General features: G+C 41.7%; 1 protein-coding gene and 3 long non-coding RNA genes across 10 annotated transcripts in view; 2 read left to right on the top strand and 2 right to left on the bottom strand.

The window, feature by feature from the left end:
• Positions 1-581: 581 nt before the first annotated feature.
• LOC121109142 lies at positions 582-7,019 on the bottom strand. The gene is made up of 2 exons (XR_005850244.2): positions 2,029-7,019; positions 582-1,149 (listed from the first exon to the last, which is right to left on the bottom strand). It is a non-coding gene; the product is annotated as an uncharacterized LOC121109142 (long non-coding RNA).
• On the top strand, positions 911-17,351 carry LOC101751743. 7 transcript variants are annotated; one of them, XR_005850228.1, is made up of 8 exons: positions 911-1,049; positions 1,143-1,246; positions 1,822-2,984; positions 4,255-4,354; positions 6,978-9,897; positions 11,624-11,755; positions 15,829-15,887; positions 16,387-17,351. It is a non-coding gene; the product is annotated as an uncharacterized LOC101751743 (long non-coding RNA). The 7 variants fall into 7 exon arrangements; XR_005850229.1 differs by lacking the exons at positions 15,829-15,887; positions 16,387-17,351 and having other exon boundaries at positions 1,822-2,799; positions 2,904-2,984; positions 11,624-12,327; XR_006932861.1 differs by lacking the exons at positions 15,829-15,887; positions 16,387-17,351 and having other exon boundaries at positions 6,978-8,122; positions 9,777-9,897; positions 11,624-12,327.
• A 408-nt stretch (positions 17,352-17,759) lies between these two features.
• Positions 17,760-22,556, top strand: LOC112533391. The gene is made up of 2 exons (XR_003077532.2): positions 17,760-19,383; positions 20,191-22,556. It is a non-coding gene; the product is annotated as an uncharacterized LOC112533391 (long non-coding RNA).
• VEZT (vezatin, adherens junctions transmembrane protein) overlaps positions 19,643-25,270 on the bottom strand; it is a 73,587-nt gene continuing 67,959 nt past the window's right edge. Inside the window, exon 12 of the mRNA XM_025154823.3 lies at positions 19,643-19,914. Coding sequence (XP_025010591.1) covers positions 19,904-19,914 — 11 coding nt within the window. The 3' untranslated portion in view covers positions 19,643-19,903. The remainder of the gene's footprint in view (positions 19,915-25,270) is intronic.

Here is a 25,270-nt window from a genome sequence, read left to right as displayed (position 1 = left end):
GATTACAGCCAGTCAGCCATAATTCAAGCATCCTGGCATGCACCAGCTAGTGTCACAGCAGTGTCCTTGGGAGGCCAGGCTTTCAAAGGATGCAGTGAGTGCTTCTGAAAAGAAGCAAATTTAATGTCTTAAAGCTACCTTGAGAATCACAGAACATTGTTTGTACACTCACACTGTGCCCTAGCAAATGCTCTTCATCTTGCATGAATGGAGATATGCTGTACCCATATATGTAAGCCAGTTAATTGCTTCTGGAGTTCGCTTTAAAAAAATTACTTCTAAATGACAGGATTCACATAAACAGAGCAATCTGATGCCTGAACCTGTGCTTCAAAAAGACACCTTAAATTTCGGTGATAAGGAGCTTGTATGAAAGCTTGTAATTGAAAGCTGGAGTGAATTAGGCATGTATGCAGATATGTGTATTAGAATGTGCTACAGTGAGGGATGCCCTGCCAACAGATCCCTGTGCCTTTGTGCAGTTTTGGTAGAGAATGATGGAAAGTTGCACAGAATCAGAGGTTGCCACAGCAGTATCTTTGAAACCCTCTTTTAATATTCATGAAAGAGTCATAAAAAACTTTTTTGAATGATAGCATATTTAATGACAGTCACTGAGTCATATGAAACCAATCTTCTTTTTCATATAACAAACAAACTGAGACATCTGTCCTATAAAATAACAGTAGGCTGTGTCTCATGAAGACACTGTTTTGGATTGATATGAATCTAAATGAACAAAAACTGATACTCGGGTTTTCAGTTTTGTAATTGATTTCCTATAGTTTAGTCCTCTGATATGTGAATGCATCCCTATCTGTACAGTAGTGTTTCGTGTAATATTTGAAGCAGATTTTCAATACCTCACACAGAAAATACCGACTCAGCTTCACTGTTAGTGTGAAAAGAACGAACAGTTTCTTTCTCACAGCCTGCTGACATAACGGTCTTCCCTTGGAGTATTTCAGTCCTTGCTCATCTTGGGATTAATGGAACCAGTACTTACAGCTGCAGTGCCAGAGGCAGGACCCATATATTTCTTTGACCAGGTGATTTCTTCCATTTCCAGGACGTTGTTCTACTTCCCTCTTCCCCTTCACACATCCTCCAGTGTTAAATTGGAAACATTTATTTTGTTGTAGATGAAAGCTAGAATGAAAGAGAGGGACAGGGAGATATCAGGAGAAGTGTCCTCGTATTGCCACGCGCTCACTACAAATCCTCATCCCATCAGCTGTACTCCCAGGTAATGGTGTCATGTCAGTAGTGGTGGGAGCAGGCAAGTTTCTGTAAACTAGTTTTTCAGGAAAGGCACAAATGAGTCCTGAGGTAGATGTGGTCAAGGCAGAATGGGGCAGCTGGGGAGGTGAATGACCAGAGGTGACACCCTGCCATGCAGTGGGAGGAGAGGGAGACAAGTGGGAAGGTGGTAGTGTCCTGTACCGACTCCTCACTTCTTGAGGTGTGTTACCTAATATTCATTTCTGCTGTCAACATTTCATGAGTTTAATATGTTTAATGTACAAATCTTGAACTAAGAGTCTTGAGCACTGCATTTCAGCAGGAATAGTTCAAAGTGTACACTGTCAGTGCAGATGTTCCCTGGTTTGGCAATGGCTGCACTAGATTGTCTCCTGCTGCTCTGCACAAGTATTTCAGAGCTTGATCTAGGAGCGTCCTTGGAAGGAAATGTGGTGCAGTCTCAACTGTGAAAGGGGCACTGCCAGCCTCTGCATGTTGGTTTGAGGCAGCAAAACTGTTCTGTGTGTCCTTTAATTGTTATTGCTCTCACTGAACTATCCAGCTGTTTTTACTCCTCAGCCTGACTGAAGGCAGGAATCCCTTCTGCGCAGGGGAGTATACAGAAAGACATGAAGATGGTTTCTTAAATGTTGATACAAAAAAAGAGAAAGATCCAGTTTTGCATCAAATATCTCATCATTCCCTGTATAAAACCACTACAGAGGACTCAAACCCAAAGGTCTCCCAACGTGCTCTGATCCCACAGGCAGACAAGGACTCACTCACCACTTAACATGTTGAATAAGTCTGCATCTGCAACTTGGGGAGAAGTGGCAGCTCCTGGCTAGGTATCAGACTGGTTTTCCACTGGAACTTGTAACTGTGCTTACCTGCAGCTGGAGGGAACTCACTGTGAGGGCTGATTTCTGTAAACAGCAGCAGAAGTTGCTATCATACAGAAGCATGAGATCCAGGAGAAGCCAGGCCTCAGAGGAGGTTAAGAATAGTACTCTGGCATCCAAATGTAAGGAGCATGAAATCACTGCCATCAGAAAAGAACAACACAAGAAAGGCTTTATTCTATCATCCTGCACTACAAAGGGAGAAATAAATCCTGAGACAGCATCAAACGCACCTTCAGAAAGTGAAGGTAATACAGTGCTGCACAAATGTGCTGTGTTGTAACGTTTGGCCAAAAAAAAGGAAAAAAGTGCTTTCTGTTAAGAATACACCATTGGCTGGATAGGCCAATGTGCTCCAGCTTATAACTGGATATACTGCAGTTCTTTGCAAAGCACTGGTTTAGGACATGATGAAATAGCTTTGCAGCTGAAGCAAGAGGTACAAACACTTGAGAAGAACAAAGCCGGTGAAACTGGGCAATGTTTCAAGTCATTTAGCAAAGCATTTTTAGTCTCCTCTTTCAAGGTGAGTGATAGAGTCATAACACATTGCACCAGTAGAGAAGATTTGCATCTAAAGCATTTCATTCTGCGAGTATCAGTGATTGCAAGTGCTGAACCTAGTGTTGGGAAGAAGCCTGTTACAGTTCTCCAGGTAATTCTCACCTCTTTAAAAAGAAATCAATAATAATTTTTAAAAGCAGACTTACCTTTCCATGTGTGTTCCTAAGCACTGCATTCTCCTTTCTTTGTGTTTAGCTCCTGCTGTGCAAAATGATGCTGACCAGTCACCCATCACAGTCAGCTTCTCACTTTCATCCAACATTTGTGAGGAACAAGGTAAGAGAAGCAGGCAGCTGCTCTGTAAAGCTAGTGTTCTGCAGAGGTGGTTAGAATGATACACTAACTGAACATACTGTTACAGATGCCTGAATTAATTAAAGAATGGCTTACCATGAGAAAGGAGTAATTTTCAAGGAATAATACTGTGCCTTTTTACTACAATCTGGTTTTAAATACGCAGTCCTCTGATTATCTGTGGTCATCTGCCAATAACGTCTCCATACCTGTCGTACGTAGCCACTATGAGTCCACTTCTCTGTGCTAGCAAAATGCAGGACCAACCACTGCTTTGGGATATTATTTTAATCCTTCCCTGCTGGGAACTGTCTGACCACTTGTGTTTGAGTTAATAACTTCCTCTGAACGGCAGTACTAATGCACCCACTGAAACGTTCATCACAAGGCATTATGTAAGCTCTGCCTAAAATGTATGGGCAATGCTGATGGTCTAAAGGGAAGGACTGCTTATTCTGCACCTTTTTATTTTTATTTTTTACTATTATTTCTTTGAGAACATTGCCATGTGAAAAAAAAAATAGTGTCTGTGCATTGCTGAAAGTGCTGCAGAGACATTTACAATCCTAGCATGGAAGAATAGCTTTGTAAACCAATATATTGAAATAGAATGGATTTACAACTTCTTGTGGTGTTTCCTAAAAATGTGGCATCTGATTTCCTCTGGTTATAACAAAGGAACAGCACACCCGAACCATCTGGAAATGTGTTCCTGTGGTGTTGCATGTCCTCGGTGTCACTGTGCTGCTGAATTGGCAAGATTATTGATTCCACCGTAGGCTTTTGTGTCCACAGGCTGCCTCTTTATTCTGCTCAGTGATCTCAAGATCGTTGGTCATCTTGACATTGTATACTATCCTCTCCAGGCACTCCACCAGAGGATCTGCCAGTGCACTGTAAAGTCAGGCAGCTGTTGAAGGTTTCTTAATCACAAATGAATGCCTGAAGGGTGGAGATAACCAGCTCCCACTGTTATAGGAGCATTACACTACATCCTTTCCAGTGGCAATCCTGTACCTGTCTGGCAGTAGACCAACTGAACAGTGACACCCAGAACACGTATTACCTCTTTCTCCTTTTGTATTTTCCAAAGTAGAGGATCTGCTTAAGAAAGCAATTCTCAAAGCTACAGCACAATATATTCATATGAATGAACCTTACTTTCCATAGGAGGATAACAGGGAACAGGGCTAACATTAACATTAGTTTTTACTTATGCATCTATTTCTAACCTCTCATTCTGTTTCTCTAGGTTTGATTTTCCAGCTTTCTAACCCAAAGTCTGAAGACGTTCATCAGAATCTGCCTTATGTGTGGACCCTGGTGAGACCTGAGCAAGTTCAAAAACAAATGTAACAAACTGAGATTTTTACCTCCATAAACAAAGTTAGAGTATATGGCAATGTTTTTATGAAGTGGAACACTTAACCAACCCAACAGACTATATGGGGGAGTGTTACTGCTCTGAAAACTCCTAGAGTTCAGTTTAGCACTTCACTATTAATGAAAGGGAAACATACTTTTATTTCTGTTGGTGGTAATGGAAGAAAATAATTATCCCAACAGAAGCATTTTCAGAGATTAGTGGTGAGACAATAATTTTGATTAATCTGAAGATAAACTTCCCAGTGGTTATGAAAACCTGACTGTATATCTTTAGCAATAGCAACCATGGCGCATTAAGGCTATTTAGTATTATGAAAATATGCAGTGATCTGTAGCCTGTTTACTTGTCAGGGCCTGAGTGAGGGCTGCCATAAGATAATGTGGCCAGAATCAGGCCATGAGACTTCTTCATGCTGTTTATGCTTAAACCTTCTGTTTTTACATAGCACGAGATGGACTTACAACCCTGACGACTCATCACATAGAGTTAGCCACATGTTAAAAATGTATGGTGGCCTCAAAGTTAGTCGGTCATTCTTTATACTGACTATATTGCTAAGATAGTTTCAAAGGAAAGCAGGAGATGTCTGAAATAGCTAAGATCTGCCCTGCCTGGATAAATTAGAAGAAGTGCTGGCTTTTTATAAACGAGGCAAAGTTTAAGTGAAAAAATATTCTGATAGCTATAAGCATTAATTACCTACAGCAACAGTTACTAAAAGTTAACCTGTGTAATTTATCTACAGCACAGTATCTGAATTTCAGCTGTTATATGTAGTACTATTTAAATGATAGTTCCTGTACACTGGCAAAAAAAAAATTAAAAACATATTCAGATTGAGTGAAATCAGCACTGTGTTGCAGGTGAAAATTGGTGAGAATAGGTTTAGCAGCTAGTGGCTGTGTAAGAACTGGCACTTATCAGTAAGAATGTACATGCTACCATGTATATAGCACATTGTAAAATATAGTTATTTTATTATAATATGCATATTATTCCCGGAATGCGTCTTGGTCACTGCTTTAATCCTTGGGGAACTGAGTACCCTAAAGTCCAGGATAATTGCTTTTGGAGCAAAAGTTGGAGTTGGCTTTGCTTCACCAACCTCTGTCTGCCTCCAATAGCTGTATAATGTGATTGCAAAACAAAGCAAAAGAAAAGCAATGTGACAATTAAGCTTAAATAAAATACTTAATTAAAATACTTGTGGCTTATCCTGGAAACAGTCTATGTTCTGATCATTAAAATGAGCGTTGTTGTCTTCCCACCCACAAGACATGCCATGTCCTATACATACCTCTTTTAGAGAACACACTAAAATGTAAGTATCTGTTACTTACTCTTCCAAACTGTGGGCTTTGATATAGGCCAGCGTGTAATTGTTAAGAACTGATAGAGCTCATGCAGGTGCTGAGAATGCATTTCCTTACCTCTGGCACAACTATTCTGGAGTCCACCATATCGCTGTTCCCAAAAGCTCAGCAGTCTGTTGACTTAATTATCTAATTGAAGGCAACATTTATGCCACAAATAGTGGTAGGGTCTCCTAACAAGAAAAGTGTTCCTTCTCACAGTATCTGAGCATGTTTCCTTTCCAGCATTTGCAGACCCTATTGGCCCATTAGGTTGGAAGTAAAACGATGCCCCTCATCTTGCAGTACTCCAGTGCTGTTGCCAGATTTCTGTGTCAGTGCTGTGGAAGTTGGCTTTGTGTTCCTGAATAACTGTGCTTAGCATAGTCAGCAAAAACTTTATACTGAGCAATATTTAATGGCAAAATTTAAACAGCAAGAAATATTGGATCGAAGACAAAAATGTTCCTTTGATTTCTATCAGCTAATGTTTTACATAATTAGCTTTCCTCAAAATTGACTGGCTTTTTTGCTCTTTCTTTTTTTTTCTTTAATGGCTTTATTTGTCTAGTGCTACTAGATGATCTGCATGGTTTTTTGGTAACTGCTTAAAGAGCAAAAAAAGGCATGCATGGACTCATATACACATGTAAAACAGTACATATAGAAAGTCTAATTGAAAAGAACGTCAGCCAAAGGCTGTCAGGACTAACAAGCTGTCTGCTAGATTTGGGGCCATTCAGCCAGCCTCAAACTCTGCCTCTGTGCTTCTTTCTTATGATCAGGGACTGAAATAGATACGAAGAAAATCTTAAAGGAAATTTTAAACTGTTTTAATATTGTTGTTTCTCTGAAAGGTGAAATGAATAATAGGAAAAAAAGAATAACACAGTGAGTGCATGTAATCCAGGATGGTGAAAGTGACCTACTGATGGACAGATCTGCAGCAGAGATACTGGCCCTTGCTGTCAGTGGATCTCTGCTATGTGTGGGTGTGGAGGATTGGTGCAGTCAGTTCTATTGCCAGCTTAACCACAGGTGACCTGCGTGATCTTGAGTAACTTATTTGACTCCTTTGTATATGAGAGCAATGTGTGATATTTTATAGCTGAGAAACTACCGTATGTTTTCTGCTTAGGTCAAACTTCATTCTTAATCAAGAGAAGCCTTGCCTGAGGATTCCACTTAGCAAGAACTAATCGAAGTTATATTTTTTTTCCTCCCTCATGTAAACAGAAAAGAGCAAGCATTTAACCTGAAAGAAGTTGGGTTTGACAAACCAATTATTCTACAGCATTATGGTGATTACAGAGGAGAAACTTTCCCCAGGACATGGAAGGTTCAGGCTGGCAGGACTGTCACATCAAAGCTGCCATATGACAAACCTCAGATTCCAGTGGTCAAGAGAGCAAACACAGCACAGAGAAAACTGCACTACAGACTGAATGATGGCTCATCCTTCATTTAATATCCTTTCTTAAGCTCACTTAAATTCCTGTAAGTGTGTGAAAGGCAGGGGGAGGACTTCTACCGAAGGACAATCACACAGCGTGTAGCTGAACCGCTTCCAAAATCCAGCTACATATAAAAGAACAAGACTTTATTCTTTGGGCTTCTTATCAGACTCTATTTATATGGTACCACATCTATAGTCGGTCTACAACAGCAAAGCCCAGTGTGCGTCAGGTGGGTTGAAAGGCATAAAAAAAAAAAAAAAACCCAAAAAAAACTGCAGAATGAACAATGCAGTTTTAAATTAACAGTATCAGACTGCAAACTATTTAAAGTATGACCTTGTCGTGAACAAAGACCACTTTATCAATCACAAACATAATCACAAACATCAAGATGTATTAGGAACTGTGCAAGTCTGCTCTGTTACAAGTCCACAGAAGACACCATGCCTCATAAACCTACTTCTGAGTCATACATTGCTCCTGCAAAGGACACTTTTGACCTGTACCAGCATGAGTTTCCTGCTATCTTTTATTAGTTCAGTAACGTGAATTTTGTGCTGAGAGCTTTGCCTGCTCATCCTCTATCACTCCCAATCCACTTATTCAAGGAAGAAGATGACTGGGTTGGTAGCTTCGCTTTCTCTTATGCACATGGACTGAATACCCTGTCTTAGAGCTGATGATGTTAGTCCCTGTGTTCTCTGCATGGTTAAGTAACAGAAGCTACAGAGTTGGAGAGAGAATGATAACTTAACTCCTTGACTCTCATTTTAGCTATCCATCTGAATATCTTGCGGTTTGCCAGAGCTGCTGCAATCTCCCATGTAGGGGGATGTATACCAACATATTTAGCCCTTCTCCAGATCATTCTATAGGTGGAACTTTCACCTCTTTTGGACATGGCAGCATCTATCTTCCTAACAGGTAGGCAGATGCACTACAAGCTGTTGTTTGATTCTGCGAATTAGAGCCGAGAGCACAAAGCTATACAAGGATCTGAGCAACGTTCAAAACCAGAATAGACATGAGAAAAGTGGTATGTTGTTTCTACAACAAATACAAGTTTCTATAACTCAGCTGGGTGTCTGACAGTGGGTTGGGTTTATTTTGGTTGTTTTTCACCTACCCTTTTTCACTAAAAAATGAAAGCTGAGCTTAGTTTTAGGTAACCAAACTCTTGCACAGACAGACTCGTAGTCCATAGGGAGTCTGACATTAGAGAAGATCAGCATCCAGAAGTGTGGAAAGATAAAAGAAGACCCCTTCCGACTTGTTCATGCCTCCTGGAGGTGAAGAAGAAACCTGTCCTCTCTGATTCCCCTCTAAGAGTCAAATGCCATCAGGTGTTCAAGCAGCCCAAAAGCACTCTGTTAACTAAACTGCTGAGCTAGACAGAAGTCACTCGGAAAAGAGAATTCCTAATTTGTGACACCAGTGCTGTGAGGACAGGATGCACTTTGGCTTACTGGAAAATTCCCACATACAGAGGAGACGGTGGGCAAATGAGAGCCAGCCTTCTGGCTGCCTTGAACACATAGCATGAGGTGTGTGTGGATGGCTGTTGCACACAGTCAGAAGTCATCCTCTTCCTCCATCACTTCATCAGCAGTTCTCTTCTGGATATTGTTGCTATCTGTTTATATCTCTCCATGTAGTTCTCTGCACCTGTACATGATGTGGGCAAAGGTTATCACTGATTCTTAGTTACCTGATCTTCGCCTAATTCTCCTCTTCTTTGCTCCTTTAGTGACTTCAGAGTACTCAAGAAATCTGGGATCAAAATTTAATGCTCTGCAGAGAGGAATAGTAGCTAAAAATGAGGGACTTGCTGATTTGCAGCTGCCTTCATTTGTAAGGAAGTGAAGATCATTGGCTGATGGCTGAACTTTTGGGATAGGAGGAATGTTTTACTGGAGCTGTGTGAGCAAGGATTTTTCAGGTCTTGTATAAAAGCACTGAAGAGAGTTCAGTGCCCTCACAGCTAGTGGAAGGAGGTGGCCCTTGTTGACAAAAAGTGTCCAGGTGTCCAAAAATATATATTTTAAACAGTTCTCATTAAAGAATTTAAATAACACCTACCCATTTTACCTATACTAGCCAACTTTATATTACAGAAAAGCAAACAAAAATAATAGGGAATATAAAGTGCAAAGCTAAAATCTCAGGATTCCTCCTGAGACTTGTCAGCTGAAGCCTAATGCATTAATGCCATCCATGTGCCATTTTAGTTGATTTGTTTCTTCCTTTAAATTTACAGTCAAATTTGAAATGTTTTAGAACTTCCAGGACTGTAGCGGTAAGTGAAAAGGGCAGTGAAATCACACTGTTTGACCCCAGCTTCTTTCTGCTTTGAATTATTAATACAAGAATTAAACCCCAACTTTTGTCTGTAGCAAAAGGACAGTGGTTTATACCTTCCTTACAAGCCTGTAGCATGAGAAAAGCTGGGTGAAGGAGTGGCTATGTAAAGCGGCTTTTTAATTAGAGACTCCTAGATCAAAGCAAGATTCTTGGATTGTTTAAGGTTTTCCTGAGATACACCAGGAAAAACAGGTTTCACATTTCTGCCTATTTACAGCAACACTGTAACCATGATGTTTAATCAGGAAGGAGGTCTGGTGACTAATGAAGATGAAGAAATGGTCAGAGAATGGAAATGGCCTCGGGATGGCAAGCTGGCCCAGCCAGTTATAGCACGGGTAATAGTTAAAGCTTTACCTTTTTTTACTGTTCTTACCTCTTGCTTTCTCCCCCTCATCCCTTAGTCTCTCTGAGGTGTGTGAATCGTAAGGAACACAGAGCTTACATTTCTTCTTCTCTAACAGGCTTTAAAATGAATAGTTTTCCAAACAACCTCTACGTGAATTACCTCTTTTTTTAACTCCTGTTGCTCCTTCAGGCTAAGAAAGAAAAGCAGATTGCCTACAACTGTTGTAACTCGGGATTTCAACAAACAAGAAGCCTATCCTCCCTGCTAGATGCATTTTGGAAGAGTCTTTTCTTTCTAGTCAATATGAACAAGCTATTTCTCACATTTCTCTTGGGCATGTTCAGTAGCAGGCACTTATTTGCCTGACTTCAGTCCTGATCCAGCTCCCACTGAGGTGGGAGCCTCCCACTGCTTTGTAGTTACCAGATCTCAGCTTAAAATGCTGCAAAATTACCAGAAAGGCAGGTAAAACATTTGCAATCCAAGTCAGTAAGCATGCCTTCGGGCACAGAGTTGGTAAAGACACATTATTTGGGTCAAGTCGGGAGACTTTTTCTTCCTTTCTACTTAATACAGGGCTACTGGTGGCATCCTTGGTATTTTGTACAAGGCACATCTAAGACTGACGGAATGACATGTAGCTGAACACATAACAGGTTTCTGTCACTTGGCTCATACTGCCCAGGCTGCTGCTGATAGGAAGGAGTGACTTCAAATAAGCAAATGGCAATGAAAATCTTACAGCTGCTATGACTGATATAGATAGACACTCACTCTTCTTTGGGTTTGATATGTTCTATATACTGACCTCTGTTTACTCTCTAAGGTCTGCAAGAGTTTGAGATGCCTGCAATATGCTTTATCTGCAGTTTTGACTTCGATAGACTCTGTAAAGATTATGTCAGATAACTATTGAAACAGTTTGAAATATCAAGTACAGATTATGGAATGTTGCTGTGAATTATGTGCTGTAGCAAATGGATGTATTTCAAGAGTCACATGAAAACGAATGCAAGTTCAGTAAAGCCATTAGTATCTGCAACACACTTCTTACTTTGAATAAGAAGGAGTGTCAGAGACTGGAAACAGGTGATGCAAACTGGATTAAATAGAAGATAGGAAAAGTGGTTCTAAGTGCCCTGCTTGGTGTCACCGGGTCATTTTTCATGGGCTGTGTGTGCAGGCAATGCTAAAAGCTACAGTGACTATTACTTCAATAAATTACATCGTATGCATCAAAATGCTAATCTTTTTCTTGTGACTGAGCAGCCCAAACACTGCCTACTCTCACTAACAACAGCAGTTACAGGGCAAGCACAGACTGGCTTCTCCTGAGTCTATCCTTGTCTGTGACTCCACTGCTTCTCTGCCTTAGAAGAGTAGACACATTTTCCTGAGTGGTTCTGAAAGTTTCTCGTGCCTTTCTGCTACACAGCATCACCTTCCAACTCATGCACAGTCTCAGAATGTTTGCTCTGGGCATGTGTCATCCAGATAAAGGGCTGGGAGTTATCATCTCTACCCACAGCTCACGTACCAGAAGGTAACTTTGCAAGATTCACATGGAGAGTGACAGCACTGAGACTTGTTTGTAGAGTAACTCATGACCAACTGTCTTGGATAACTAACCTGCTGAGACTTCACTCTGCCTCTTCCATCCATCATAAATGTGAAAACACGGTGGAATTAGTAAGTCTCCTTTGTTGGTCTTTCAGGTTAATGAATTCATCACAGTGAGGATTGCAGGACGCTTTGCAATTAGCTTGGTCTACAAGTGGCAACATGAAAGTATGTGCTTGTCTTTGTCACGGCCGCGGGGTGCGGCTCTTCCGCGGTTAGAAGAATCGGTATGTTGCAACTGCTGCAGTACTGCACTTTATCAACTTTGTTCTGCAGATTCTGGAACTGATGAGCTTTTCTATAAAATATGCTTCCCGATGTTAGCACTAAGAGCAGTGCTACAGAGTGATCAAATTAGGCCTTCCGGAGAGTGAATAAAAAGCAGATTTATGCTGATGACTACCTACTACAGATCTGGCCCAAAGGGACACAGCTTTCCACGCGCTTAGATTCCTATTTATGCTTCCTCCCCCCCCCCAGACTTAGCCCAGTACGAGGTGGTTATACCTTTTTGTGCTGCAGATGGTGTACTGAATGATGCCCTAAGAAATCCTGATCCAAATCTTCCTTTCCTTCATTTCTGTGCAGTGAGCTGGCTGTCTATCTAGGTTTATCATCTAGCCAAAGCCTGATATCTTCATGTCTTTCAGTTCAATGTTGGGTTGAAATACATGTTGTTAGAACAGATTTTTGTGTGTGTGTGATTTTGGGGTCAGGAAAAAATAGTTATGAAACAATTGTTGGAAAAGCAGAAGAAATCTGTCATCCAAGTAAAACAAAAATAAAACAGATCACGCTGGTTCAGAGTTAATTTCCTTCTCCCTGTAAGTATTTAGTCTAGAAATTGTAGAAACAGACACTGTGGATTTGTAATAGGCATGTATATACATATCATTGAGTTTAAAAGAAATTTAGATTAACTCCTAAACTTCTGAGAAGTTAAATTTGTCAGAGTTTTTAAATGGCTTTTCATAAAAGAAGTATTTCACTATATGTAGCACATAGGCTTAGGTGTTAGGATGTGGCCCATCGAGCAACTTCAAGTAGCATCACCATCATTAGCTGAAAAACCTGACTTCTCACTCAGGCACATTTCCACTGATGTGGGAAAGGAAATGTTCTAAATGAGGGAAGATAAAGGTAGTAAATGAACAAATTCAAACAATTAACTATTTTTCATTTGTTTGGAAACAAAAATCACTCAATTTGTGTTTCATAAGATGGACTGCTGCTTTTTTAACAGTTTGTCAATTCTTTGATTAAAGAAGATGAGAGACTCCTAATATAGCCTATAATACCTCTGTAAAACTGGGATGAGAATCAACATCTTATTCCCTCTAGCTCCAGAAAAGCCTGGGCCATAACAATAATAGAGCTACCCTTGAGTTCTTGTAAGACTGCCATCTGAAACACCACCAGAAAAAGGCTTCCTGAGATTAATGATTCACTGGATATCTTTCCCTGGTGGAACTGGAAGGGTCACTGCTCTAAGGGACTATAAGGAAATGGGGAGAAGTGGAATAGCAGGAGCCCTGGGCTCATTCACAACCCTCAATAGGTGTTCAGGATTTATTCAAGTACCAGTTCTGACTTCTTTACACCCAAAACATTTCTTAACAGATCACTGAGGTGGAAAATTTGACCTTAAGAGGATTTGACTTGAAATAGCTGATGTAGCAAATTCCATCTGAAGAAATTTTATAGAAGAGATATGGCAGATAGGTACAGTCTGGGTCAAAATGTCTTCAATTACCCTGCTGGCACGAGGGAGGGTCAGTAAAAAGCTATGAAGAGGGCATCACCGGGAGCTTTTATTGAGTCAATTAAATCTGATTGTGGGTCTCCTCTCTGTAAGGCTCAGGACTGACTCATTTAGAAACAACTCAGTCACATACACCAGATGTATACGGTACTTAACAATCTTATGGCCCCATCTGGAGTACTGCATTCAGGCCTGGGGGCCCCAGTACAGGAAGGACGTGGAGCTCTAGGAATGGGTCTAAAGGAGGGCCACTAAGATGATCAGAGGGCTGGAGCACCTCTCCTGTGAAGAAAGGTGGAGGGAACTGGGCTTGTTTAGCATGGAGAAGAGAAGGCACCAGAGAGACCTCATTGTGGCCTGCCAGTGCTTGAAGGTTGTGTATAAACAGGAGGGGGAACAGCTGTTTACGAGGGTGGATAGTGATAGGACAAGGGGGAATGGTTTTAAACTGAGACAGGGGAGGTTTAGCTTAGATATTAGGAGGAAGTCTTTCCCACAGAGGGTGGTGACGCACTGGAACAGGTTGCCCAAGGAGGCTGTGGATGCCCCATCCCTGGAAGCATTCAAGGCCAGGCTGGATGTGGCTCTGGGCAGCCTGGTCTGGTGGTTGGCAACCCTGCACGTAGCAGGGGGGTTGAAACTCGATGATTATTGTGGTCCTTTTCAACCCAGGCCTGGAATCTGTGATATGATTCTATGATTATTGCCCTCTCTCATCCAAGCACATTTATTTCTCTTTAAACGCTACTGGGCCAAAACAACTGATTATTTTGAAAGGGCAAATTTTCTTGAAAATGGATGTAAGGTGGCATTTGCTTACATCAGATTACTGGCTGCAGTTGGTGGCATTTTATATACTTGTATCTGTACAACATGAAAAAAAATAATCTAAAATCTTAGGTAAATCAGCATTTGCCTTTGTATTTTACCCTTTGTTTCCTATTCATTAAAATTATCTTTACCCTGAATTTCGAACTTACAAAGTTCTTCACATTTATAGTCAGCAAGAATCTCTCTATAAGTATAATATATACAGATCAATCATTTTCTCTTCCAAAAATCGAAGTAAGCACTCTTAAAGCAATTAAAATATTTCTACTTTTTCCAGTTGTCAGCAATCCAAATAATTAAAGGCATTACACTGTACAACTTCTCCAAACAACGAAAATTTAAATCCCCTAGAATGAAAACTGAACCATCATCGCAGAAGAAACAAATGCTCTCTTTGCAGCCTACGAAACATGCCAGCTATTTATCTTTCTTCAAGTGATAGGTTTTAATTACAGAATCATAGAATTATAGGATCCTTAGAGTTGGAAGGGACCTCTGAGGGCCATCTAGTCCAACACGCTGGTATGAGCAGGGACACCACAGTTAGATCAGGTAACCCAGGGCCTTATCCAGCCTCACCTTGAAAGTCTGCAGGGATGGCGCATCAACCACATCACTGGGCAACCTGTTCCAGTGCCTCACCACCCTCGCTGTAAAAGATTTTTTTAAGACTAGTAACGATTTTTTAAGAGTTGAGTTTTGTTAGTGGCCGTTTTTACATCCCTATACACTCTCTGTGAAGGTTCTTTGCCCCAGCAAGGGCTCTCCCACACTAGCCATGGGCTTCATAACAAGGAGATGGACACCAGACAGCATAATCCATATCCTGCTGCTGGCTTTATCTCTACAAAGCAGTTAATCCTTTCAGCTCTTTCTGCCCTAAGTAAGCATCACAGAAGTGGAGATGTTTAAAACCAGTTGTATTGCTACTGCCTGTCATGCTGTAGTTCACATCGGTATTTTCATCTATGGTTTCCACTAGGATAAAATACTTTTCTTCATAGCGGAGTTGATTTGGAAAAATTACTGGAAAGACTTGAAACTGAGATAGGGTTCATTCTGAGGAAATTCTTCTGATTCTTGTCTCTCTGGCCCTCAGAAATGTTTAGCCACAGAGACTTCATGTTGGTTTCTTTTGAAAGGGGTAGGTAAAACCCATTGCACAGGGATAAATCTGAAAGAGAAGGAGTGTTTTCCTTAGGTAGACTAAAATTAATAGTCACATGGCGGCATGATAGAATATGCAGCATTTTTAGAGAATACAGAATATTGACATGCAAAGTAAGGTTTTGTTAAAAAGGAAAAACAATAACGTGAATGTTCAGCTGGTAAGCCAACCAACCACAGGTAGAGGGGCAAGAGTTGGGCTGTTTTTGACTCATGCAAGAAATGAACGAGATCAGAATCTGGCATAGAATGAAAAAGAACCTTCAGTTTTAACTGGAGATAATCCTATAACTGTGGAGAAAAGTGGGCTACCTGGTGTCTACTCCAGTGTAAGGGATTAGGGAAGGAAAAAGAAAACCACAGCAGTCTTGCCATAGCAACCTTCTGGCTGAAACAAGCAAAAAAATAAAAAATAAAAAATCACAAGGGGACGCAGTATCAAAAATATTTATTTTTTATATAAAATATTTAAGGTATGAAGGAGGAGTTCTGTGTGGAATTAATTTTATATTAATTCAAACCTATGTTTATATTTTTCAGACGGGCCTATATTTTTTTGCTGTCCTTTCTCTGTAGTTATCAAGGACTCCTTCGAGCAGGTACTGATAGGTGATTTACTGTTTGTAAAATGTAATTACATGTGTTCAGCTGTTACTATGTGTCTTCAGAGCATTTGTCTGGGATAAAAAACGTACGCGATGAAATGAAAAATACAGCAGTTTCATTTGTGTCATACCTTACTCTTTTTTTGCACGGTACAAAGTGCTGTCTTCTTTGGCCTCTAGAATTAGGAGTCACTAAAGCTTTCGTCGGCATTTTCCTCAAAATGACAGCATTTGTCTGCTCTGCTTTTCAGTACGTGTAGTCTCCTGTGTCCAGGTTGGAAGAAGGCAGAATTCACTATTGCAACTATTTCTAGTGATGGCTGTGTCAGTTACAAGTATATATTTTTAAATTACACTTCATTCTGACAGCAATTTGTAGTCAGGAGGTGTCTGTATCTCTGATGCATTTGATAGCGCTGTGTCAGCACTAAATGGGACACTAACTGGAACCATTCCATTGTTCATTTTGTTTTTCCATTGATATTTTTTAAAGCCAAAAAGGACAGAGCTGCTGTGGAGAAATGAAGTTCCAGAGGCAACCATAAACCATGTGAATGACATCAGTGCAACCAGAGAGCTGAGACATTTACAGAAGAAGATCTGGAGTGTTGTGGATGACTGGCTGCAGTATTACCACACAGCCCTAGGTCAGGCACGGTCAGAGAACAGCTGAGGTTTGGTTGTATGAATTTGGTCATGTCTCAGCACATACTGCAGTAAACTAAACAGTTCTCTGAAAGTCAGCCACAGCCTGGCCATCAGAGAGCCCCAGCACTGCTGGCTTGAGCACCAAACTAGGCAGGAGGCTTACAGGCAGCCTGTTTCTCAAACTGGTGAGCAGGTACTTGGATACGTGGTTCTCTGAGGTCAGCAGATATATTTCTATGCCAAGCATTTCCATACAGTGTGGCACTAAAATTTCAAGTGCTGTAGGAGTCCCCTCCAGTGTTAGAACAGCATTGGTGCCACTGCATGTGGACTGGTCAGTTCAGTGGGGATTGGGTGTCTTAACATAGACACAGCAGCACACTGATGATGTGCTGTTCTCAGGGCCGGGTTAACACCTCTGCGTGGTGCTGCACTGAGCCCAGCACACCCACTTGTTCAGGGATCTCTGCAGTGAGGCAAAGTTCACAGTACAGGTGTTCGTGTTCATGCTGACCACAGACAGAGAATCTCAGCCCTATGCTGAGGCAGTTACTGGGGTACTGGGACAGGTAGTGAATGACCTGTCCACTTCCCCGCTTCCCTGGTACTGCAGCTTCTGTTAGACTGAGACTATGGAGATAGAGGACAAAGGTTTGGAAAAGAGGAGAAAAAGTGTGTAGTAACCACAAACCTCTAGCAGTGTGCCCAGGTGGCCAAGAAGGCCGAGCATCCTGGCTTGTATCAGAAATAGTGTGACCAGCAGGAACAGGGAAGTAATTGTCCCCCTGTACTCAGCACTGGTGAGGCCGCACCTCGAGTACTGTGTCCAGTTTTGGGCCCCTCACTGTAAGAAAGACATTGAGGCCCTGGAGCGTGTCCAGAGGAGGGCAACAAAGCTGGTGAGGGGTCTGGAGCACAGGCCTTATGAGGAGCGGCTGAAGGAGCTGGGATTGTTCAGTCTGGAGAAGAGGAGGCTCAGGAGAGACCTTATTGCTCTCTATAACTACCTGAAGGGAGGTTGTAGTGAGCTGGGGGTCGGCCTCTTCTCTTGTGTGACTAGTGATAGGACTAGAGGGAATGGCTTCAAGCTGCGCCAGGGAAGGTTCAGGCTGGGCGTTAGGAAATACAACTTCTCTGAAAGGGTGGTCAGGCACTGGAATGGGCTGCCCAGAGAGGTGGTGGAGTCACCGACCCTGGTGGTGTTCAAAGAGTGTTTGGATGTTTTGTTGAGGGACATGGTTTAGTGAGAACCGTTGGTGAAGGGTGAACGGTTGGACTGGATGATCCTGTGGGTCTTTTCCAACCTTAGCGATTCTATGATTCTATGATTCTTCTGAAGACTGTTGCTCTATATTCTTTAGATATAACATTTATATGAACTGTCTTGTTGTGTAATCCACTGTAAGTACATGTAACCCCTGACAGCATGAAAGCCAGGTCTGGGCAGAAGGCTAATGGAAGCTTGATTGCAGCCTTGAAAGTGAGGGAACTAAAATGATTTAGAGAGCTCGTGCTGGTGCATTACATGCCATGGGAATCATTCTGTTAGTACATGGTACATAAAAGTCTCCCTAAAAATAGAGATAAAAGCTATCAGCACATGCTCTTGTTTACTGAGCATGGCTCAGAAAAATTGGCACTACCTCGATTCCGTATCTTTCCTGATTAATTTAGCAAAAGATACATTCCAAATATTGAAACCCTTTCACTGGGAAGACAGATTGAGCATCTCCACATTCCTTATACAGAATTCATTTTCCCTTTTCTGGACCATTGTCAACTCTCAGTTATTTTCTGTGACTTGTATGTAATCTATCCACGAGAAAGACCTGTCAACCTGCCAGTTAGTTATACCTAATCCAATAGACAAGGTCTCATTCAGGGCAGGAAGAGGGAAGCGTGAAAGTGTAAGGATCAGATTTAAGATCTATCATGTGAGTTAAAGCTTCAGCCTTACCAGATCAAGAGAGGTGATTTTTCACATCTATTATGCACTGGTGAGGCCACAGCTGAAGTTCTGTGTGCTGTTCTGGGGTCCCCAGAGGGACATGCATCTACTGGAGGGAGACCAATGAAAGGCCACCAAGGTGATTAAGGGACAGCAGCACCTCTCCTTTGAGGAAAGGCTGAGAGACCTGGGACTTTTCAGCCTAGAGAAAGATCAGGGGAGATCTCACCAATGTCTATAAATACCTAAAGAAGGGTGCAAAGGGGCCAGGCTCTTTTCAGTGGAGCACAGTGCTAGGCCAAGAGCCAATGGGCACGAACTGGAACACAGAAGGTTCTGTTTGAACACCAGGAAGTACTTCTCTGCTGTGCATATTTTCCAGAGAGGCTGTGGAGTCTCCTCCTTGCAGACCTTCAAAAGCCACCTGGACGTGAGCCTGGGCAGCCTGCTCTGGGTGTCCCTGCTTGAACAGGGGGTAAGATCAGATGGACCCAGTGGTGCCTGCCAACATCAGCCATCCTGTGATTCTGTAATTTTGTGATTCACTTTTACTATTATTCTTCCAGTCTGGATCACACAGCAGTTGATTCACAACTGTAAGCACACAAAACACCATCAGTTACCAAATCAAGGTCACTGATTTCAGCAGTGGTGGTGTGTTTCAGGAATCAGCTGCACACATATTAGGAAAATATCTGACCGTTCTCTTCGACCCTTAAGGAAAAGTGCAGTTCAGTCTGTATATTCTCTCCCAGTTACCTTGGTTATGCAGAGAACACAAGGGAAGAGGAAAGAGAACAGCCAAGCTCTCAAGTTAGAATGTCCTCTCCTAGATCAAATGAAGTTGACTCTTCCATCTGGCATGCAGCAGGAGCCACACTCTTACCCTCTCAGGTAATTATAAGGAGAAGAGGAAGAAATGAAACTATCCCCCCAAGTCACTAAATGGTTCTTTCTTGACTGCTTACTTATGTCATACAGAAAGAATTGACATTCTTTTTCCATATTATTATCAGTACTTCAGAGCCTTCGTGCATCCTTGTATGACATTGTAAAAGCGCAACAGCAATGACAAATAGCAGTTGGGAGGGTTTGGAAAAATGCCTGGGATAGATATTAAAAACAAACAAACAAACAAACACCTTTCAGCAAGTAAGATTAAGCTTTTGTTTTGTTTTGTTTTTTAATTATGGGTTACATTTGTGATAGTAGCTTCCAAAAAGACGTGTTCGGGTGCAGTGCCTCCCTATATCAGCATTTATGAAGATGCAGACCCTGTGTGTCACACACTTGAATGATGCTCTGCTCTTCCAAGTGCCATCACCTCTTACTTACCATGCATAGAAAATCTGAGCTTCATGCTGGCTTTCTCAGAGCTTGCTTAGAGTTGTACCTATGCTGTTTCATTTTGCTTCTAAAAAATACCTAGGGGAAACCAGAGAAATGGAGGAAATACTATTTCCAGCATCTTTCCCAAGACTTTCCAAGCACAAGACAGTTTGTATTTCATTTCAAATTATCTGCTACTCTCTGACAAACATTTTTTCATTCAATCCATTAAAGCAAAGAGGTTTGCATCTTTCTTTGCAATAATTTGCAATCTGGCTTCACCCATCCAGACGTATCTTGCTAATGCGAGACCCTTGTCTGTTTTGTCTTGTCATTAAACTTTTGTCTGCTTGCCATTATTCTTTCCTACAGGTCTTCTGCTTTACTAAACAGCAATATAGAAACAGAGAGGCCTGCATACGACTCAGTTCAATTTAAGTAAAAGGAGGAATGTACTGAATATCAGTAATTCACGGTAAGGAAATTGACGTTAAGATTGGACAGTGATGGCTCCCGTGTAAACATTGATGGTAGCAGTTTACTACCAACTCATTTCTGGAAATGATTTAGTATGTTACCCATGCCTCCAAGCCTTTACACCATTGCATAGGATACACTGATGTGGAGGAAAAACAGAAATAACTTTTCAAACCTAAGTATTCCACAGCAGCCATTCATGCTGTGCCTGCAGTTTTTTACAATGGGAAAACAAGTTGACACAATTTCTTACTGTATTTTTGGCTCGAGGATCCCTTATGTTGTTGAGGCAAGCTTGCATTTATTGATAACTTTTCTAAACAAGCAAAATTAAAGGAACAAAGTGCTTTCAATTTCACATGACTAGCCAGTAGCTCAACTCACAAAGAAGAAATATAAAACTCAAGCATTTTAGGATTGCTCCTGGGATGCTGAAACTGTGATCATGTTTTACATACATGTAGCTGAAAATCAAAATTTTCCTTATTCTCCTGCTGCCCATGAGATCTCTTATGTTTTCTTTTCTCTGGTCCATTTAGCTTAGATTGACTTTCTTTTTCCTTCAGGTCCCTCCAGCACAATAGATGTACAAGTGTTTAACACAGGGGTGTATTCCTCTGTTTTAATGCTTTCCTCTTGGCACAGCCATTAAGGGATTGATGCGACATCTCCAAATACAGCAACAATCCTTCCATCAGCTTCAGAAGGCCTCAGGGGAGGCTTGTGGGCTTTATATTCTGTTTTTTTTTCCTACTCCGCTGGTCCTAACCTTTCACAGGGTTTGCTCTTGCTATGAAGAAATATTCAAAGATGCTTTACCAGAGCAGTGTGGCAGGAACTTAATGATGAAATTATGTCTTCACTAGCTGTGTGAAGGTAAGGCTCTGGATTTTGTCACTTCTGCTGCATGCCTTGGTCTACAGGCCCAAACAACCTACAGAACCCTTCCCCCACCTCAGAACCAAAGGGCTTCTCAAGTACATTACTCTTCATAACACCTGGGGAAGACAAATAAAACCAACACACGCATGTAGCACATACATATGAATATGAGTGTACTTCCATCAGCTGTTGGAGGTAAGAGGTGCCTATGAGACCTTCAAATGATAAGGGAATATCCTTTGGTATCAGTTCTTGGCTGCTACCGAAGCCTGCTGGGCTAGCTCCTCCGATTACAGCACACCCCTCTTGCTTCTCTCTGCTTGGTTTCAGAGGCTGGGCTTTTGCAGGAGCCAGCAGCTGCACAGAACTCGTAGTTGCATAAGACCTTAAGAAATACCTAGAACATTTGGATGACTGCACGCCTTAGGGCCTGGGCCCTAAGAGATGATTGAAAATGATTCCTCAACCTGTCCTTGATTTATTTGGCAGTCTGACTTGCTAACGCTTTCCCCTGTATTTTTCCTCTCTGTGACAGGAACAAACTGTGGGTCACATCCCAGACCGCCTGTCCTGCTGTGCTCCAAGACTTGTGATGGGGGAGGAAGAGAAGACATGCAGGTGTGGCAATCATAGGGTTCCCCACGTGTCAGACCTGGAGTACGATCACCTCATTAACAACACAGTGGCCTTTAAGGAGCAGATTATAGTGGTCTGTGTCTCATCTTCACAAAGATCCCAGTGAAGATGAAATAGAGCAGCTGTATGCCTTGTGCTTAGGTGGGTTTTATAAGTAGACTGTTTTTCCTACATGTGGTAGAACACTTCAGGATCCTTTTTGGAATGATCATCTGTTTATCTGTTTGCTAAAATATTGCTCACTAATTGTAGGGGCAGAAGATTTCTGAGAGACAGAATTCCAAAGGATTAGGACAAATCAATAGAGATGTTGCACACTGAGTAGCTACCACTCCTGTTCTCATAACCAGGCATCTAATTTTATAAATCAGAGGAGCAGTTTCTTCTGAGGGAAATATACTCTCATACAGAAACTGAGAAATTTAGAAGCCTCCGTCACCAAATGTATACTGCGAAGATCCATTGCTACCTGTTTTGAAAGAGAAAAACAATGCAATTGAGCTCTTAAGGACTTGTTTGGAAGGAACTGCTGGCTTAATTGGTCATGCAAATCTTTCCATCTACTTAATGAGACCATTGTACCTCCCTTGTTTTTTCAGGGTTGTCTGGATTACTTTCGCCTCCTCAAATAGGACATCACCTCTGCTAATGCATTTACAGATCATAAAGGTTCCTTGTTGGAGAAGAGACATAATGTAGCTCCTGGCATGTTTTTAGTATGTTAAAATTATTACAGTCAATGATTTACCTTTGTAATGCTATTATTGTTATCTAGTTAAAAAAAGTGACTTTGGGATTGCCACATGCCACAGGCATTTGGGCCGGCAGGAGAGCAGAACACTACTCCTCCTGCAGAAGTACAGGCTGTGAGCATGGCAGCCTCACATTTGTCTCTTAACACTTTAGGGTTTATGGTACATCAGGTCATTCTCAATCCACCTGCAAAGGGTAAGAAGCCCGTTCCACTGCCACAGCATTAGGAAAGAAACACGACTTCTTCCTGTGAATGTCGGTAGTTAGATGTAGCCAGCTATGCACTTACCCCCATCAACCACTTCATCTCTGGCAAAGTAAGAAGTACCCTTTGGAAATCAGGAGAAAGTCTAAGATGAAGAATGGAGTGAAGTTGGTTTTAAAGTGCTAATATTGTTTTCATAGGTGGTCTGAAAGCATTACAATTTCTTGCAGGAGATGAATTGATTTTTCATAGGTGGTTTGTTCTATCGAAGCTCTGCATGCAAGGCATGCACTGTGTGTCTTACAGTGTACTGTTTCAACACTGTGAAGAGAGGATTCTCCAGGTCTTGTTCACCTCTGTCAGAAGTTATCATTAGACTAAGACAAAGCAGTCTTGTTTTGCTTCTCACAGAACTGCATTACAATTGGATGCAAAAAATCCTCACATCTTTCCACAAACACTGTTTGCTGAGTTATTTTAGTCACTTTCTCCCAGCAGGAGAGAGCTCCCAAAAATTATTGTTTGGTAAGTCTTTGTCCACTTCCTTAATAGTGGTGAGGAACAAGTGCTGCATCCTGTGTTCGCTTTGTACATCTTTAGCAGTGACCGTGGCACAAGAACAGAGGAGCTTTCAGATATCCTCTCACCTCAGCTACTGCAAAGTTAGGGCTATTTCTGTCAGTTAGAAATGAGCTATTCCTGCAAAAAGGAAAACTCTGCTTGAGGACACCCATCTGTGATCAACTTCTCTGTCCACTGGGTGACACCAGCAGACTGTCTGACGTTGCTTGCAGTATATGAAACCACAGAATACATACGTGAAGAAGATGAAATTCCAGCCACTCCGCTTCTTTTATCCTGATAATAATTCTTCCCTCCCTTCCTGGTGGCAAAGTGACATAAATAGGACAAAGCAAAAGGCAACAAAAGCACCCAATACTTCCAATCCCACTTCCTGTAGTTCACAGAGCAGAAGGAGGCAAAGCAGGAAAATACCGTGTAAAGTCACAGCGCAGTAAGGGCCTGCTGCAAAAAAAGACTGCGACGACACATTTTAGTACGAATCACCCACAGCTGATGAGAATGATTGCTAATGGCTCCGAGGAACTAAGCCAACTACAGAGGTGCACTTGGATTCTATTCTGTTACCTTTTTGTGTTCCCGCTTGGAAATAATGTATTATTTTCAAAAGAAAAATGAAGATAACGAGCAATGTCTTATGACTGATGAACAGATTATCCTTAGAACAGCTCATAGGCTTCTTTTGTTTTAAAAAGCATTTGCAGACAATGATGGTATGTGTGCAGCATTGATTTCTTGTTATTTCACCCTTAACCCACTGCTGCAAAGGTAAGTCACCGGCACAAGCTCAGTTTCAGTCAGTACTCGGGTACACACAGATAGGAACTAAACATTGTGAGGGGTAACCTGAAACCCAATTAGCCTGTCAGCATGGCCTTAATTATGGCTACTTAAAAACTGAATGTAGAGACAAGGTGGCCACTTCTTTTGCCTGAACAAAGCTCTGTTGTTTGAAGAAGAATGGAGTTTGTTTTTAAAAGGAAAGTGCTAATAGTCATTTCTATCAATACTCCTAATCAACCCAAGAAACTAAACAGTCCCAGGAGTGTGAGCCAGCTTCACCTGTTACAACCCCTATGACCTTCCAAATGATAACTGAGCAGTGAGCACCCGAGGCAGATGGAGCTGCCTTTGCTGTTTCCAGGGATTCAACCCATCCTCAAGCAATTCCCAGTCAGACTTACCCAGCTGCTATAGTGCTCAACCAGAACAGGTTCATCTACCAACAAGACCAGAGCAGTTGCATGAGACTGGCTTGGAAGGGCAAAGCTCAAACAGAGGCACAGTGCCTGAGCGTGAGCACTCCCTGTGGACCAAAGGAAAGCTGCCAGAGGTGACAGCTCCCTCTCTCCTCGTGTTACCTACATAGCGTGCCTGGCAAAAGACAGGAAGAAGACAAGAAGCTTTAGGCTGCAACTCTGCCAGAAGTCACCAACTGGAAAGGGCCAGAGCATTTTGCATAGTCAATTCCAAAAGTAAATGCTCTAAAGTAAATGATAACTTGAAGTTATGGAGCCTGTAATGGGCCACTGCTCTTTTCTGCTGGACAACAGCACTGCGTCTGCCATAGAAACAGGACCAGCCTGCTTGAAGTTTAGAAGTAATGACCAGTTAAGGACAAAGTGACTACATTCAGGGTAGAATACAGCTCTTTTTGTAGTTCTGAAAAAATCAGTAGTGCAAAAGACATTAGGATTCCAGGTCACAGGCAGCTCCAGAGAGACAGTGCAAAGCTCAGTAACTGCTAATCAGTTGTATGAATTTCTCTGTCAACACATTTACATGGAAGAAAAGAATCGTAATTGCTTATACAAAGATGGGCACGGTAGCTGTTAATGCTAAACAAAGAGATCTGGGATTTGTTTGTAGACCTCTCTCTGAACACTTCAGATCAGTCCTGTGCAATAGACACCACAC

This window comes from Gallus gallus, chromosome 1 (genome assembly GCF_016699485.2).
Source record: "Gallus gallus isolate bGalGal1 chromosome 1, bGalGal1.mat.broiler.GRCg7b, whole genome shotgun sequence".
Lineage (NCBI taxonomy): Eukaryota > Metazoa > Chordata > Aves > Galliformes > Phasianidae > Gallus > Gallus gallus.
Note: the sequence above shows the minus strand (reverse complement) of the source record. Positions and strands in the feature narration are given on the sequence as shown.